Below are 17,637 nucleotides of genomic sequence, written 5' to 3' on the forward strand. Positions count from 1 at the left end.
TCAAAACACAGATATTTACATAAATTCTACAGAATAATCAGTAAATTTTTGAGTTCTTAAAAATTGCTAACTCCTAGAAATGTGTAATTTACATATGACAAAGACTCTGCTGTCATACGCATGTATTGTTTTTACTTTTGTGCAGGTAGCTGAGTATGAAATATACTTGAGTATTTCTCAAGTCAGCTCAGCTGACTTGAGAAAATATCCAACTGGTGAAGGGGACTCTGTGCTCTTCTGGAAGCCTGCAAAAATAAGATAGGAAGCAGAAAAGAATTCATGTCTAAGTGGCAACCATGAGAAAATTATGTAAGAGCTTGCAGCCAGCACAGCAGCCCAGTGGATTCTCTGAAGCGACAGTGCCAGAGCTAGCAGGGGCCCCTGCCTAAATTTACTTTTAAGCTTTTTAAATAGTAGATGTCTAGGAGTCGCCTTCCTCAGGACAGACCTGCAGGCTCCTGGTGGCCCATAGCTCCAGTGTGCCTGCTGGCCCTGCCCCTCACCAGGCGCTGGCTTGACGTGTCTTTAGGGAGCAGCACTCCCAGGGTTGGTCCTGAGCTGAGCTGAGTCCAGGCACTGTAAGGACTCATATCCAGTCATGTGCCTGAGCTTCTCATCACATCTTTCTTTAAGCTTTCACTTATAGTTCTGTAAAACTTCACCCAACAATTTCTGCTTCAAAGTTGTGACTATTTCTTTTCTTCTTACAAAGAGACATTTTGTCTTTATTTCCAACACTTTTGGAGAATGAGAATACATGATATCCTAAAATAAGTTATTTATTATTGCCAGTTACTCTGACTGTGAAAATACAAAATTTATTTCTGGTCTAGAATTTATTTCTATTCTATACTAGATGAGAGACCTTAAAAAATGGAAAAACTTTGTATCTTTGTCAGTTCTTTTGGGCTGCAGTCAAGTCACCCTTCATCTTCTTTTGGCGTGGTAAGTAAGGAAGTATTTAACTTATAAAGCTCAAGGTCTCTCTCTGGAGTGGAGGCTTCTCAGACCTCAAGCATTTTTGTAACTCTACTCTGAACACCTCCCACTTCTTGGCTTGTGTTAGAGCTCCACAGGCAAGACATCCATTGCCATTCAGAAGAAACTGCCCCCTGCCACTGCTGCACAATCCTTCTGCTTCCCCTTGAACATGGAAGATGTTCACCTATGCAGAGAGGCTTTTTGGTTTTGTTAATTTGGGTTTTTAAATGACATCTCCCTTCCCTGGAGTCAGGGGCTATGGTAGCCCACATTTTTTTTCTCCTTTTAGATTTATTACTTTCTATTTGGCTACATGTAAGGCTGTTTAGCAATCTTGCCTTAATGAGGGAACCTGCCTTACTATAATGGTCACACCTCCAATTCTCATCATTCAACAAACTTTTTTGTACTGTTGTTTGATACTTCATATACTGACAACTTTAATATTAAGTTGCAATGTTTATAAGTATCACTCCATTCAAACATGAGTTGGAAGATAAATGCCAATCTACAATTCCATGATCTAATTTTTAATTAAGTAGTTACAACATAGAGTAATTTTGTACCCTTCTGTTCTGGCTGTAGCTGATTATGTGGTATTAAATCAAATATCCTATAGAAAGGTAGGCTATATAACATCAAAGCAACTACTCTTACCAACTAATTAAAAAAAAACCAAAACAACTGCTTATCACTCCTTTTACACACTACATGGTCAAACAACATTTTTTAAAAGGCTATGTGAATACAGTTTTTTACACTTAGAAGTGATGAAACCAAATCTATGACTTCATTTTAATATAAATGAATATTTATATGTGTGTGTGTATAGATACACATACGCACACTCAATATATATAATAATTTATAATATGCTCCCCATTCACCATTTAGTTATAAGAGCAATTGTAAAAATCCTAAACAGAATGACATGGCCACACAGAATTAAGCACAAAAGAATTAAGCAACTCAGCATATTCCAACACTTGCCAAAGAGTTAATTTAATAAAATCAGCAGCAATTTCTTTTCCCTTAAAAATTTCCATTGTTATTCCCGCAGGTGCCAAAGTGCTGAAAACTCATTTGTTAAATGCAGAATCTAATGGGCTCCTGAGGAAATTTTTTAAATACACCAACCTGCTGAACCAAGTAAAATTGTAACAACAACTTTTCCAGTGGTGATTATCATATTGCCAATAAACTCCCTCAGTTTGGATGCTAGAAAGGCAATTCTACGCAGCAGTTTTAATTTCATGGTCTCCTCAAATTCTGCTTCTCCACAGTCGTCGTCATCCAGATCTTCTTCATACATCAAAGCATCATCTGGCTCTAATTTTTCTCTTACAGCCTAAAGGAGAAGGAAGGAAAGAAAAATAGAATGCAAAAACACAGAGCGAGAGACAAAGGAATTTGAAATTAAAACCCACACACATATTATTTAACAATGAAGTCTTCTTACAATCTTTGACTATGCCAAGTAGTGAGACCTAAGAAAGAGGTACTAATGCTAGAGATGTATACATTAATGGCTCCCACCTCAGAATTGTGTCAAAAGAAAAAGTTGTTAAAGGTGGTCTCTGGGAAAGGCTGGTTGTTCATTTACACATGATATTTGGTTTGATTGGTTCAGCATTCTTAGAAAGATAAACATCTTGCTGTCTAATATCTTTTGAGGCAAACTCCTCTTTGCCTCAAAGGTTTCAGTTACAAGCTCCAAAAATGGCAATCCCTGGGTTGTTATTGCTCAATGGTTCTCACTTTCCAAACCCATTTTTCATCAACTCTTTTTCAATATGCAAAACCGAGAACAGAGCAAGTAGGCATGATCTGGAACAGGGCAACAAGGGCTGAAACGAATGGACAGATAACTCATTGGTGACTAAAGGGTAGCTTGGGAGAGAAAAAATAGACAAGCAGAGGCTTGGGAGAGAATGAGAAATGTGGAGATCAACTGATGTGAGCAAGAGAGACGTAGTGAAATCTTGAGTGATCTACAAAAATTTAGCAGGAGTAATGAGACCCGTGACTTAGAACTACGCAATGGAAAAAAGAAAAGAAGGAAACATGGAAAGGCCCATCATACTTGGCAGTGGTCTTCACAATCAAGTCTCCATCGTATCTTGGAGACCAGAAGACATATACAACCATTGATTGATGCAGACTAAATCATCAACCCACGGTGAGAATCTGCAGGATTAGCAAGAGGCCCACACAAAGATACAATTTATGGAAAAATTAGTCATTCATGGAAATGTAGGGGCATATTAAAAAAAAAAAAGTAAGAGTTTTTAGCCAGGTTCTCATTTGGTGTAATATAGAATAGCTTTTTTGTCAGTAATTTAGACTTGTGTTAGGTAACACTAGCAGTGGCCAAACCATATCTCTGTGTGTGAAATTTAAAAAGAGAGATTAAAAAAGAGAGATTATTAGTATTTTTTATCAGAATAGCAGTTTTATATGTACTGGTGACCTTTGGCAGAAAAAATTCCACGGTGACAGATCAGATTGCAGTAGGAATAGATGAACTCTCAACATACTTAACCAAATTCTTCTGTACCATTACATTATGTGAATTCCCAAAAGAACAAAATTCCCTGTAGATGCCTTCATTTCACCTCTAAGTTTGTTGCCAGCTTTCTCCTCTTACTTCAGAGCATTAACATTGTTGTGAATGCCCAGGAAAACAAACAAGCAAACAAACCTGCTTGTTCTAAAAAAATCTCTATTTTACAGACAACAAAATATGTAATAAATACAGAGGGCTGATCTGGGAAATCTACATTTCTTTTGGACTTATCCAGTTATTTCACTACCAATAGATATTTTACATGGGGTATAGTAGAATTTTAATTGCTTTCTTATTGTCACCATTCACCCATACAGCTCTCAAAATATAAATTATTAGCTCTTTATGCAAAATAATAGGGAGATGGCAGCCCAAACATGCAGCCATCACATTTCAAGACATGCATCGCAAAGAGGCATTCTGTCTGTTCATCCCTGCTGCTCATATCTGAGCTCCTATCCCAAGGATAGGAAACATTACATATTCATAAAGAATGCTGAGAGTAGGCACAGCAATACTTTCTGCCCTAACTTCTGCCAGAGCTGTTTCAGTGAGAAAGTTAACAAAGGGCAAACATAATGATCCTTTTTGCTTGTGTTACAAATACTAGATTAACATGTTCTTCATCTAGCCCTTTTGAGTCCAATCCTGCTTTTCCTGGTCTGGTTCTAGAGCTCTGTGCCTTGAGCTTAACATAACTAGTGAACAGTGAAACTTCAATAACATTCATATTCCAAAGAAGGGGAATGAGACTGATGGACATTTAAAGATTTTGAAATTGCACACTTCCTAAACATAGATTTGTGTGAAGGAGACCCTTGTTTCTTTAGCTTGCTGAAGACAATACACATTAAAATATACACTCTAAAAGTATATAGGAATAAAAATAAATAAATTATTTAATGGAAGGCCATCAGTATTCATCTGTCTTTGAATACTATGTTAGACATTTAGACAGGATTCATATATTTATTACAGTTTAAAATTGCTGATTGCTATGAATATACATAGGCAGGAACAGGAAATAAAAGTCTGAAGAGTCACAAAAGACAATATTAAAATATTCTCCAAAAAAGAAGAAAATGTTTTTGTGGGGAAAATGAAAGTAATAAAAATATTTTTAGGTATAAATTGGAGGAAAACACACAATACCTTCAAATAATAAAATAAAAAGGAGGACACGGAAGTAAGGAAACCACACAAAACATCCCAGTGAAAGATATACTTTTCTGTCTCTCATCCCTACCTGCTTTCCTAACCTCAGGTGCCAAATGCCCAAATTCATACTTTAAAATCTTCTCATAATAAATCTTTGGATTTTATGTCAAAACTAGGATCATAATTTTTCTTTTATTTTAAAGCTATTTAATCTTGCTTCATTGATCTAAAGAACATTTAGGCTACATTTTGCCTTGAGAGTTAAGCATTAATAATCTAGTCCTGACATGTATGACACAGCACACCCAGGGAGAAGCACTAGGGAAGAGGATATTTCAATGGACCAAGATATAACTGAAGCTTAGAAGGAGACCATGGTCTGAAGTTTCCATGAACTGAGGCTTATACACTTGAAGCACAGCTAAAAGCTTCAATGTCCATGAGTTACCAAAGAAGTTAACGTTCCTTGGTTTTTAGCTTTTATTTAGACATGAAAATATGAATTCCAAGTTCAGCAAGAAAATTAAGATGTCACAAACATTCACAGGAAATGCAGAATAACCTACTTCTGGTGTTACTGAGGTCATCAGATGTTGGAAAGAAAACTTCAGCAGTCTGAACCTCAGGAAATACCAAACTGATTTCCCAAGCTTTCCCTCTAAAACTACAAAAGTCTGTTAGAGTTGGTGTTCTTCAATGCTCTCCTCAGTTTAATACAAGCTGGCAAATGGGATCATCAATAAAAAACACCACATGGAGTCCCAGAAGCTTTTTCAGAACAGATACGTGTTGGTTTGCAGCTTTTCAGGACAGCCAGAATTATCAATGATATGGCTGTGCAAGAATTGCCTGGTTTCATGACAGAGTTGATGGTTATGTCAGCAAAGACTATTGGAGTTAAACAGCTCTAGGTTTGATTTTGCTGTCTTTTTTTTACAAAACAAACATATCTGTTTTTAATTCAGTATCCAGGATGAAAGGCCGTGTTCCATTGCTGAAGTAGATGGAAGGCCATGTTCCCGTGTGTGTTGAAAAGACAAACTTTGGACTCCCTGCTCTCATATTCACCACCCTCCAACTGGATCATCTGGGCTGGCTTTCCATTTTCTCACATTGAGCACTTAAATTGCAGAAGGCAAGCAAACAGTGAACAGTTTTCACATCCAATATGGTGATAATGTGCTTGTTGTTTTAACACTTTCTGATGATTAAAAAGCCATACAAGTACGCGCTCATCACAGAACACCATTACTTCAGTCAGATTGCTTTGAAAAGCTCTTTTTTACTATGTGGATTAGTCTAAAGGTACAAACCCATGTTACATAGGCTACAGTTAGAAAAATACTTTTACTTCCATAATAAATTACCTATTATGCAATTACAGGATCCCTGTGGATGCTGATTAAATCAAATAAACTTCTCCATTCAAGGAGTATAGAGCATTTGTGAAGCCATAAACATGTGTTTCCATGACCCTTGCTCTGCAGAGCAGGGCCCCAGGACTTTTTATAAACAAACTAAATGCAGTTTAGGTTTTTTAGCAATCATGTGGAAGTCCCTGGAGTATTTATTGTACAACACTTTTTTAAACTGCCAAATTGAGATGGAGAACAGGCAAGGAAACAGTACAGCTCCTGTGGCAGCTATGGCAGCTGCTATTGTGGCCAGGGCCAGAATGTCCATTAGCTACTTTGGGAGCTGCTTTTTCAACATCCAACTTTTAAATGTTTCATCTGGTACAGTATAAACACTACTGCACAGAGATATCCTCTAGCCTCAAAGATGTATTTACTAACAGGAAGTCTTAACTCTAACCTAAACCCCATTTTTGCTTCAGAGCTCTCCTTGCTTTGTACCTACTTTTAATAGTACTGTGTCTGTAAACACAGATTTTCTCATTTACTGATTTTTCAATTCTAGAGGGGACACAAATTAAACCCTTCAAAAATTCAAATACTGACAGCAAGAAAATTTAATTAGCCAGAATTATTACACCTAAGGGGATGCAAGTCTCATAACTCCCACCCTGCTGAATACATTGTATTAATTATTGGGACCTCACAAGCATGCACTGCTAAGCTCACAAGAGTAAGGTCCTGTGGGGGTTCAGGTGCTTCTTCTTTGTACTTGGCTCATAAATGTTGTTCAAATAGCCTCTTTTCAGTATTTTGACACTCCCAGCCAGTACCAGGAAATAGAGAAGAGTGGGAATGTTACACTTTTCTGGCTGTAGTGTTCCAGACCTCAACACAGACTTCTAGCCCCTGCTGCTGATAGCCACACCAGATTCTCTCAAGGGGGCTGGATTGTCTTCATGCTGCCCCATATTTGTGTGCCCTGGGACTCCTAGTCAAACCATCCTGGTGACCCTGCCACTGTAAAAGTGTGATTCTCTCAAGATATCACCACCTAGAACTACTGCTTTACCTCTAATCAGAGATTTTTATTCCATACCTGTGATAGAGTAGCAAAGATATGATTTGTTACAAATCTAAGCCTGTTAAAATCACAAGGCCCAGGTTTCTGGACTTTCCATTAAAAAAAAAAACAAAAAAAAACCTGCAATGAGCAGCCTGGTTTAGGAGTTATCTGAGAAAAGCTATTTGATTCGATTTTACCAGCAGGACAATAGAAATTGGCACTCTTTCTACTCTCACATTTAGTTCAATTGCCTCCATAGTCACTTAGGTACTGCATTCAACCTATCATAACATGGCTGAATTCCTACTATGAAGTTTGCTCTAAAAACTCTCTTTCCCCCTTAAAAAAGATCTTCAACCTTTATCTTCAAATATAAGATAGTTGCAGCAGTAGGAAGAATTAATTACTTACTTCCTTTTAGATGCAACACATATGTAAGGGAATATAGAAAAAAATAATCAAAATAACACAATACTCCTTAGATAGACCCAGCTGTGAGCAAAAAAGCTGGCAAAGAAACGGAACTGCTCCTTCTTTTACCATCAAAGGAACTGCAAGCCCTTAATGTGATATAAATGACTGTATTTTCAACTTATGGTCAATATTAAACCATGTTAACACAATCATTTATTGAATTTTCTATTTTGCAAGAAAGTGTAAAACTACACTGTTCTGAAAGCATCAGCATGTGAGAAGTGGATATCCTTGCTTTTCCTGCCACAGAATAGATTCAAACATTTCCACATAAATGATTCCAACACATCCCTGAACTTGATTCCTACAGAGATGGGGCTGCTTAACAAGAGTATCTTCTTTAAGGTCATTTTGTGTGAGGTACATGGAATCTACAAAAAGACAGAGGGGAGCAGCAAACAAAGGGGTATCCCAAACCTTGCAGGCTGCCAGCTGGGTTAGAAAAAGGAAACTTTGTGCCTTCAGGGGAAGGCCCTGCTAAATGAGCTGAACTAATCAAGTGTGGGACTGCAGTGAACATTTTGGAAGCTGTGGCATTAATGAGATAGATGCATCTTGGAATTTAAGCAGTTTATTTTAATAATTTATATTACTCAGCAGAATCACTGAAAAGAAAATCATAAATTAACTCTAAGTCATATAGATCTCACTGAAAATTTTTATCACTGGTACATCTTAAATGTGCTAAAGCTTGGGTTAAAGGCCTACACAGAAAGATAGATGTAGATCAGAAATAACTTTCAGTGTGTTTGCAGTAATAAGTACCACATACACCTCTACCGTAAAATCTCCTGTGGGAAAGAATAACTCATTGCAAAAAAAAAAAGGGATCAGCTATTTATTGGAAGCACATAAGGACAGAAGCATTTAGCGAGTCAATGGAAATTGAAAAGACATTATTAAAGACAAGTACTGCTCTGAATCAGGATAACAGGAAGGCAACTCATTAAATCCTGTATACAATAGGTATTGTACTGAGAGAACCAGAGATTATTTCACTTCCCAAAGTACCCATAGCACCTGAGCAAACACTGATTTCAGCACACGACTCACTGGGCCAATATTGAAACAGTTTCACATCTTGACTGCAGAAGGTTGTCAAGCACAGAAGTCAGATGCAAAAGAGAGGGAAACTCACAGGCAAAGTTTAGTGGTTTGGTCTGAGACAATTAAACACTTCTTTTTTAGTGAAAAGGAAATAGGAAGAGTTGGATTACGACTACAAGGCATGATGCAGTTAACTGAGCTAGAGCAGGTATGCACAGCACCTATATGGAGTAATTCCTGGCCCAATAAATATATCTGCTGTACCAATAAGCACCTTGCTAAGAAGGAAAGTAAATGCTCAACTGTGGTGCTGTGGTTATTTGCAAACCAAAGTGACTTGGATACTTCTCTAGTACCACCCTGAAGAACCTCAGACTACTGGGATGAATAGGAGAATGTGATGTCTAATCTTCAACAGGATCTAAAGTCACTTGTCTTCTGTCTTGCAGAACAACCTTAAAGAAAGATATAAGTTTTTTGTCCCAATCTATCAGAGAAATTAATTCTAGAGAAGGAAACATTATATTGAAGCAAAAAAGCAGAAGAGCTAGAAAGGTTATAAGGTAGCTGTGAGTATATGTGAAATATAAATCAGATGTTTTCCAACCACCAGAAAAGCAAAATTACAGAACAGGGTCATTTCTGAAACAATGGGATGAAGGAAAACTGCCCTGTTTTCAAGATGATGCTTTCTACCTTCCAGAGGGAATTGTGGGATACAGCTGTCAGCAGTAACAGCAGACTGATTTCTGTGAGCAAAGAGATTTCTTCTACTGTGTTATTCCTCACTTAGGCTGTCCAAAGGCAGTAGTATTCCAGGATTTTAATCGCTTGGTTAATAACTCTGTATCTCAAAAATTGGAAAGGAGAACTATTAGTAACCCCAGTGAAGAGCTGCCACAGGAAGAATTGCATCCTGCCATGTTTCTGCCCAGAAGAGGACAGGTGCACACTGAAGTTTCCTGGCCAGCAGGCTGACAGCCTTTGGTAACCTCATGTGGCCGCAGTCTGCTGTAGTATAATCACATATTTGTGTTAAGACTTATCCAAAGACATGTGCATCAAACCAAGGAGCTAATGTAACTTGTAAACTTTTGACCCTTGTTAAGATGAGATGCATTAGAATTGTTACCGAGGGAGGCAGCTGTGTAAGGTCTGGCAAACTTCACCACTACAAACATCACAAGCAAAGAGATAAGGGATCCTCATCTACTCTTAAAACTGCAGAAAAAAAAGTTTAAAATCCTGTTTATACCATGTTCAAAGTACACAAAGACCAAGTAGGTTTGACCAGTTCTCCAGAGGTCAGAATCAGAGAAATATTTCTAACCAATTAGAAAAAGTAAGCTAGTGCTATGCTTAATATGGGCAACAAGAAGAAAAAAGATTAAAAATAATAGAGGCATCATCAGGAAGTTTAAAGAAGCCAAATCATTCCAACCCTCTCTAAGAAGTTATTTTTCCATAATATTTTCCACAATAGCAACAATTTTCTATCTCAGAAGAGAAGCAAATATTGAAAGAGGAGCTGCACAGGGGAAGAAGATGTTTAGAGAAATCAGGGCCAAAGCATCCCATGTCAATGACGACTAATCAAGTCAGGTGAAGGTTTGATACTGGTAAAATCTAATTAAATTAAGACATACAAACCACTAAATCATCTAAGGAGAAAAATACCCATCACAGGCTTCAAGAAAAATGGGATAGTCCTGAAGACAGGGTCATGGGCACCACTGTAAACTGCTTAATGCAGGTTACATCTGAAGGCAATAAAAATGCAACTACAAAGACTGGGACATCAGACCTTTCTCAGAGCTGTTCACTTGTGCAGGACATTCAGGTAGGTGATATGCTGGTAGAATTTCTCAACCCTAAAATCTTTGAACCTGATAATCAATGTCATAATATTATAATTTAAATCAATGGTAAGACCTTCCCTGAAATGCTGAGGAACTTATAATCTCTGTATCTCAAAAGAATATTGTAGAACTATAGTTTGTTCAGAAAAAAAAAAATAATTAAAATTACAAAAGAAATTTAAAAAAAAACCCAGAGATTGCTTAGCCTATAAAGGTCAAATATAGAAGATAATAAATACATTTGATTTTCCTTACACCATCTCACTCTAATTGATTACATGTAATACAAGGGACCTTCCATAAAATTAAATAGTGTTAAACTCAAAATAAAATCAAAGAGCACTTACTAAATCGTGAAAGTCCTTGCTTCATGATACCACTAAAGTCCAGAAATGAATGAGGTTTTAAAAGAGTTGGGGTAATTATATGTTTAACAAGATTATTCAGAGTAGCTATAATAATAAACAACCTTTTTTGGAAGGGATTTGAAACCACATGCTTTAGGATTAAAGTCATTCTCACACTAGAAGAGATCAGGATAAACTGTTACATTGCAGAAGGGTATTTTCTTATTTGCTGTTATCCTTATCCAGCAGGTACCAGCTACTTTCAGGATAAGGATACTGGTCTAAAAGTGTAATTCCTATTCTAGAAAGTCCTTGGACAAGGCATGGAATGTGGGCAGTTTTCAGAGCCTGTCTGTTCTGTCCTGTATGGAATGTACTACAGTTCCGTATGGGGACCAGGAGCAAGTGAGAGCTCTCAATGCACTACATGCTCCATGTATGCAGAAGACAAACAGCCTGTCACTGTTTAGACAGACAAAGCTGGGGAACCAATTTTTATGCTTCTGTGTGCCCAGGGACACAGGAGCCAAGAGACAGATGAAGTAATAGACTTGAGGACACATACCAAGTTTGTGGCCAAAGTGAGAACCATGATGGTCCTCTTGATTCCAGTCCAGTATCTTGACTCCAGGCCAAGCTCTCCTCATATTCTTCTCAAACTTTAGTTTATTAAAAAAAAAAAATCCTCAATTTCTTTTTTTTCCCTTTTTTTTTTCTCTTTTGAGATCCCAAACAAATGTCTGACTGCTGTAGAAAAGAGAATGGGTGGAAGCTTTGGGATCAAGCTTACCCCAGATTGAGACAAGTAAGGACCTAATGGTCCTCTTTGCTTTCTAGGACAACATGCATGAGAAATGAGCTTCAATGGGCAAGGCAGCAAGTGCAGGCTGTTTTTTTTCAAGTAAGATCAACACCTCTTCTAAAGTTTAATTGTGCAATTGCAGAAGGGTTTTCCTTCCTGCCATTGTCACTTAAAACATTAAGCAATTCATCCACAGTCTCAAGAAAAGGTTACTTGCTTTCTAATACCTATCAGACAGTATATACTGTATTTGCATTTTGGCATATAAACCACCATCTGCTCCAAATCAAAAATGCTGTACTTTCAGCTGCAGCTGGGAGTTGACTGTTGTTTCTTATTTTCTTCCACCTTTCACACCTTGTGACTGGCATTGTGCTTTTCGGAATTTGCAACCCAGGCCTGTCTCCAGCTGAATTCACCTGCTTTAAATTTTCTGGGCTCTAATAAAAAGGGCCTGCAGACACGTTTGCTCCAAGTGTGCAACCATTTAGGAGTGGTAATGAGTTGGACTGCAGCCTGGTATCTGGCAGACCTTCCTACTCCATGACTCACTGTTAATTAAAACCACACTCTTTGCTTATTCCTGGGATAGCATTACTTACAAATAATTGAGAGTCTCACTGCCTCAGAGCCTCCTCCCCAGTTCTGTTCTGTAGAATAAACTTTTCTGATGGAGATCTGTTTCCCTTAAAGTTAGATGCAGTGTAATGGAGAAAGACATCCATTTTTCAACAAATCCTTGTTGTTCTTAATTTGGATTCTGATACTTCTTCTTGTTTTGAATTGCATCTCAATCCACAAGCAATCTGATCCATCATGGCTGGTTTCTTGAGGCTACTGCCATGCCAAAATACAGCACACACACTTCTGCTCAACTGGAGGCATTTTTACAACATGTCCATATATCAACAGAAATGTGATGGGCTCACACAGTCCTTTGAAAAGGTTAATTATAGCAGTATCAAACCAATTATTTAACAGAAATGCTGGAGGGAGCAAATAGATCAAATAGATTAACCTTTATTTTTTTTTTTTAATTAATCCTACTTTGAAAGTATTTTACTCTCCTACAAAGCAGAGGTCTGGGAATCATTTACTGTAAATAATTTAATACAAAAATATAGATCTTCAAGACACTGATTTGGCTTGGAAGTACTTGATTTACAGAACCATCTGTGACTAGGCTTCTATCAGCCTCAAAAGTTACCTGTCTAAAGGCTCTGCTAAGGCTGTTTAAATCAGCTGATGCAATCTTAAAATCTCCTACCACAGATTTCTGAGGGCTGGTGGCAGGAACTCTCAGCAGCCACTCTTCACCTCCAGAATAACCTACAGGACTGGGTTGACAAACCCAGGACTATTTCCCTTGGAGGTACAATCCCAATCTCAGCATTTTTTCTAAAGTGTCTTTTTGTCAGACAGTTGTTGCTGCAACTCAGTTTTGTATTTTCTAATTCAATGGAGTTACAGCATCAGTAATGAGCTGCACCAACACAGAACTACAGGGATCAGTCAGCTTATGCAGAATTCAAAAAACTGGTCAGTTACTAAGTTGTCCCTTTTCTAGTGTACTCTACCAAGAAAGACTTGAAAATTATGTGAAACCCACAGAGTTTGGACTCATTTTTGACCATGTCAACATTCTCCCAAATTCAGACACTCAGTAGCCTGATCTGCATATGCATTAGGTTCCTTTCAGTCAGTCCTGCCAAATACATATTCCTTGCACATTCAGCTGCTTCTGCCTCCTCCTCCTAACTAGCAGAAATTATTAAAGGAAGTTATGTGCAGACACCTAGGAAGAGAAAACTGAAGTTTGGAAAAACATGTTGATCTTCCATTCTCCATTTCACTCAATTTTTATAAAGCTAGCAGATTACTCTGATACAGACTCATCGTTTTGGCTGTGAAGAGCAGAATTCCTTAAAGTATTTGGGATCCCCTTACATAACAGAAAATATTATCCCTTTTTTATAAAATGCCTCTGATAGAGTTTTGGGTGTCACTAAATCTAAACACAGCTGCTATGCTCACTAAATATTCTGCAATACATGGAGTTTACAGAACATAAATAATATTCATTGGGTTTTTTGATGTGGAGGAAAAAAAGATATTTACACATATTTCTATTTGCACAGTATTCATATTTCTTTGCAGTCAGAGTTTTCTTCTCTCCCTCCTTCTTCCCTTATGGCGTACTCTTGCCTTGGCATTGAGGTAGCCAGTCCAGGACCAGCCCGATATAAAGCTACACTCTGTGCTATGCAATTAGTGTTTGCTAGTTCAGGTTTTTCCTTGCACTGGAGGGAAATGATTATTGAACCCTGCCTGGAAGCCAGCACCCATCCTCCCCAGGACACCGAGCTCCCTTTGACGCAGACCCCAGGCTCAGGTTCACCTCTGAACCGAAGAAAAAGTGAATATCTAAACATCATCATCTCGTTTCAGAGGAACGAAACTATGCCCATCTTTCTTCTGAGTTTCTACCACCAGATTACTCCTGCTTTGTGCTTGTGAATACTTTCTCTTCAGAAGATCAAGAGCACCAAAGAAGTCTGTTGGAGCTCACTTTGGTGAAATAAAACTCGTTTAAGAGGAAAACTGAACACAAACCATGCTAATAAGCCACACTTCTTTCCTTTTCTGGGTATAACCCAAGGTTCTAGCCTGCTGCAAAATCCATTTTGCACAGCTTCAGCGATAAAGCAGATTTAAAGCTGATAAAACCATGTTCCAGGAGACACAAAGCTTTGCATATGCACATCAAACCAAACCCTACATATCCTCCAATGTGCAGTTAAAAAGCTGCAACCTTCAGGCAATCCTCAGCTGCCAGAAGAGCCCATAAGAATTCCAACTGCAACTGAGTATAAAGCACAGTCCTGATATTGATCACTCATGTGCTAGAAATTTGACCAGCTTCTGGCACTGCCACAATCCAGACAACATGGCAACATGCAGAGAGGCCTCTTTTTACTCTATATAGTGGCACCAAAATTGGCAACTGATCCCCCCTAAATATTTCACTCACTTCAAAGTTCAATTTTTATTTGAAATGAGCAAGTTGAAATTGTCTCTCCTAAAAATGGTGTTTTGAGAGTAAAGAAAGAACATTCCACCTATCTGTAAAAGAAGACAGAAAATCTAGACAGTCTGATAAAAAAATGTTAAGATTAGCAGTACAAATTTCTCTGCACCCTGGCCCAAATTCCCACTGTGCCTTTTTATATTACAAAATTGTTTTTCTCTTTCTGTGGATTTTTTTGCATTCAGTATCTCTGCTACTCTTCTCCCCACTAGTAAAAGATAGAGGAAACACGTCAACACTTCCAGCTAAGCAATTCCCCTAAATCATTCTCAATCACACTCAGTATGACCAAAGTTTTAGACAACTCCTTCCATGAACTTAACACACAGTCTTTCTTCCATTCTTTAAGAGTAATTTCTGATAATCACTCAGCTGCTGCTGTCATACTTGGGTAAGAAATTTGGAAATAGGAACACTATCCAAGAAACTGAGTACTGTATGTAGCAGAACAACCTTGTCAGATTCAGCCAGAAGCTCTGGTGAAGAACAACTTATGATGGACTGTCATGATTGTTTCTTAACTCAACATTATTTGAAAAATCCTATAGCATATCTACCACTTTTCATATTCTGCTTTGTTTTCTCAATGTAATAACTTTATATTTTTCCACTTTAAAACAAATTATTTCATTTCCTGAAAGAAAGGTTACTACTTAACATAGCCAGCACTCAGCACACAGCATTTCAGAACACAGGAATGTCAAAGATCACTAAAAGCCATACAGATAAAAATGTGTATTTGATACCATCTCCTCATTTTCAAACTGCGTGTTGCACTGTGCTGCATCCTCGCTCACTGGCTTCTGAAACACGTTGCGGCAGACGAGCCATATTGTCAGACTAGCAATGAACATCCCAATATCTGGTACAAATAGTCTGATCACGTTCCCAGCATCTGCTCCTTTCACACTGTGTGGGATGAAAAAAAAAACAACAAAAAACAAAGAAACATTTGTTACTTTTAATGGCATTTTCAACTGGAACAAAAAGTAAGCTCAATGAAAGGAAAGAACCCCAAACCGTCAGTATTAAGAAGTCTTTGCAATATGGGAAATATAAAGATGATTGAGGAACTCTAGACAGACATATTTTTGCTCTCCAGACATACAGAAAAAGTGATTATTGTTGGGAGTTTGCACACTCATATTTTAGTGATGCTTAGCATTTTGATTAACCCAGTCCTGAATCAAATTTTTGAGAGCAATACAGGAATAATCTCCAAATTTAACAGGAAAGATTTCAATTGAGTACCTAGAAAATCCATCTGTATGAAGCACAATCCTTTTACCAGCATTCTTTGCAGAGACAATAACATCCAGGTCCACCATGGATGAGGATGTCCACCCTTAAATTAGCCCTAATCCTTCCTCCTGGCACACAGAAGATTATCCAGAAAGTCTTTAATATTTAACATGTTTTATTATGCTTACTGTTAATACATTATATTCAACAGACTACCTGAATACATTTTGGGGTATTTAAGTACAAATATTTAAATGCTAATTAATGTGTTCAATCCCCGCCAAGGAAGCCTTTCTTCTGCTCTGAAAGGTCTGTAAGGCATGATGATTTTTATGTAGGAAAAAAATTGCGCTGTTTCATTGTGCAGATTTAAATGCTTATACTGGGAAGTACAACTTTCTGGATTTGGATGTGGTGTCTAAATTTGGTTCACTGCAAAAAAGGAGAGCTTGGATTTAAGTTTAGTGGCACAACAAACTTTTTATTAAGCTGCTGAATGCACATATTAAACTCTCAACTATTAATGAGAGGATATAATCATAATTAATTGAAAGTGCAAAGTTAAGGCATTTTAAATATTTTAATTTTTTATAGGAATTTATGTCTGTAATCTGTTCTGAGGACAGTTGAAGCATCTGTATAGTTCCTTGGGCATAGGTGAGTGCGCTAGGTCTTCCTGGCCTGAATTGGTAGAAAACTTAACAGGTTGCTTTATAGATGCAAAGAAAGATGTCACCTCTGGCCTTTCTTCATCTCAGCTTTGAAGCCTAAAAGAAACTTCGTGAAGGAGTTACCCGCAACTGCTGTGATTAAATGTAGGCCTGAAGTATCAAGAAATTCTCTAATGTGATTACAATACAACTACTGTTGAGAACCCTGTGGGTCTGCTCATATGTCCACAATCAAATCCAACATTTCCATCACTGCTGATCTGCTGACCCAGCTTTTCCACTGATGTGTATCTTGCAAAATAACATATGCTCAAAGTGGGAATAAGGTAAGTGATCAGAAAGCTGGCTTTAATGTTTGTTTCAACTGCTTAACCCTGAATGGCCATTCACTGTATGGCAGCTAAGAAGCTTGAAAAAAAATTCACTATTGGCTTTCAGTCGTCCTGAAACAAGAGAAAGAAAATAAGTAATTGAAAGGCTTGGAAAAGAGTTAGATGGCAACGTCTTTGCTGGACTGCTTGCTTGTTTCTTGTGCCACTGGTACCAGCATAGCATGCTGTAGAGTCAAGTGGCCTATGAGAGCATGGCCACTCTGGTTAACATTACAGAAAATCCAGGCTTGACACAAGCCCCACTCTTTTTGCAGTATGGTGGCTCTTAATGTTACTGAAGATTAGCCCTGGCTGCACTTCGGCTGAAAGAGGCAAAAAGTACATGTTTAATGAATCTTTTTCCCCAAAACAGTGTACACAGGTTTCATAATAATGTTAATGAACTTTTTTCAATAATCTTGATTATTGTGATGCCTAAAGAGGCTGACCTGGAACAGAGGCTAGACAGAGCTAAAGGAATAAAGTAGGTATTTATTAAAAGACTTTCAAAGGATACACCTTGCACAGTACAAGAGCCAAGATGGAACCGAGATAGACCCAAGACAGATGCAAGGTGGACAACCAGTCACAAATTTTCACACTTTTATAA

At 37.8% G+C, this 17,637-nt stretch overlaps 1 protein-coding gene across 1 annotated transcript in view; it reads right to left on the reverse strand.

The window, feature by feature from the left end:
* The window catches only part of PIEZO2 (piezo type mechanosensitive ion channel component 2), a 283,328-nt gene that overhangs the window by 114,005 nt on the left and 151,686 nt on the right, over nucleotides 1-17,637 (reverse strand). Inside the window, exons 5-6 of the mRNA XM_077784376.1 lie at nucleotides 15,490-15,652; nucleotides 2,119-2,329 (exon numbers count right to left, since the gene is read on the reverse strand). Of these exons, the coding sequence (XP_077640502.1) occupies nucleotides 2,119-2,329; nucleotides 15,490-15,652 (374 nt within the window). The remainder of the gene's footprint in view (nucleotides 1-2,118; nucleotides 2,330-15,489; nucleotides 15,653-17,637) is intronic.

Source organism: Lonchura striata, chromosome 1 (genome assembly GCF_046129695.1).
Source record: "Lonchura striata isolate bLonStr1 chromosome 1, bLonStr1.mat, whole genome shotgun sequence".
Taxonomy (NCBI): Eukaryota; Metazoa; Chordata; class Aves; order Passeriformes; family Estrildidae; genus Lonchura; species Lonchura striata.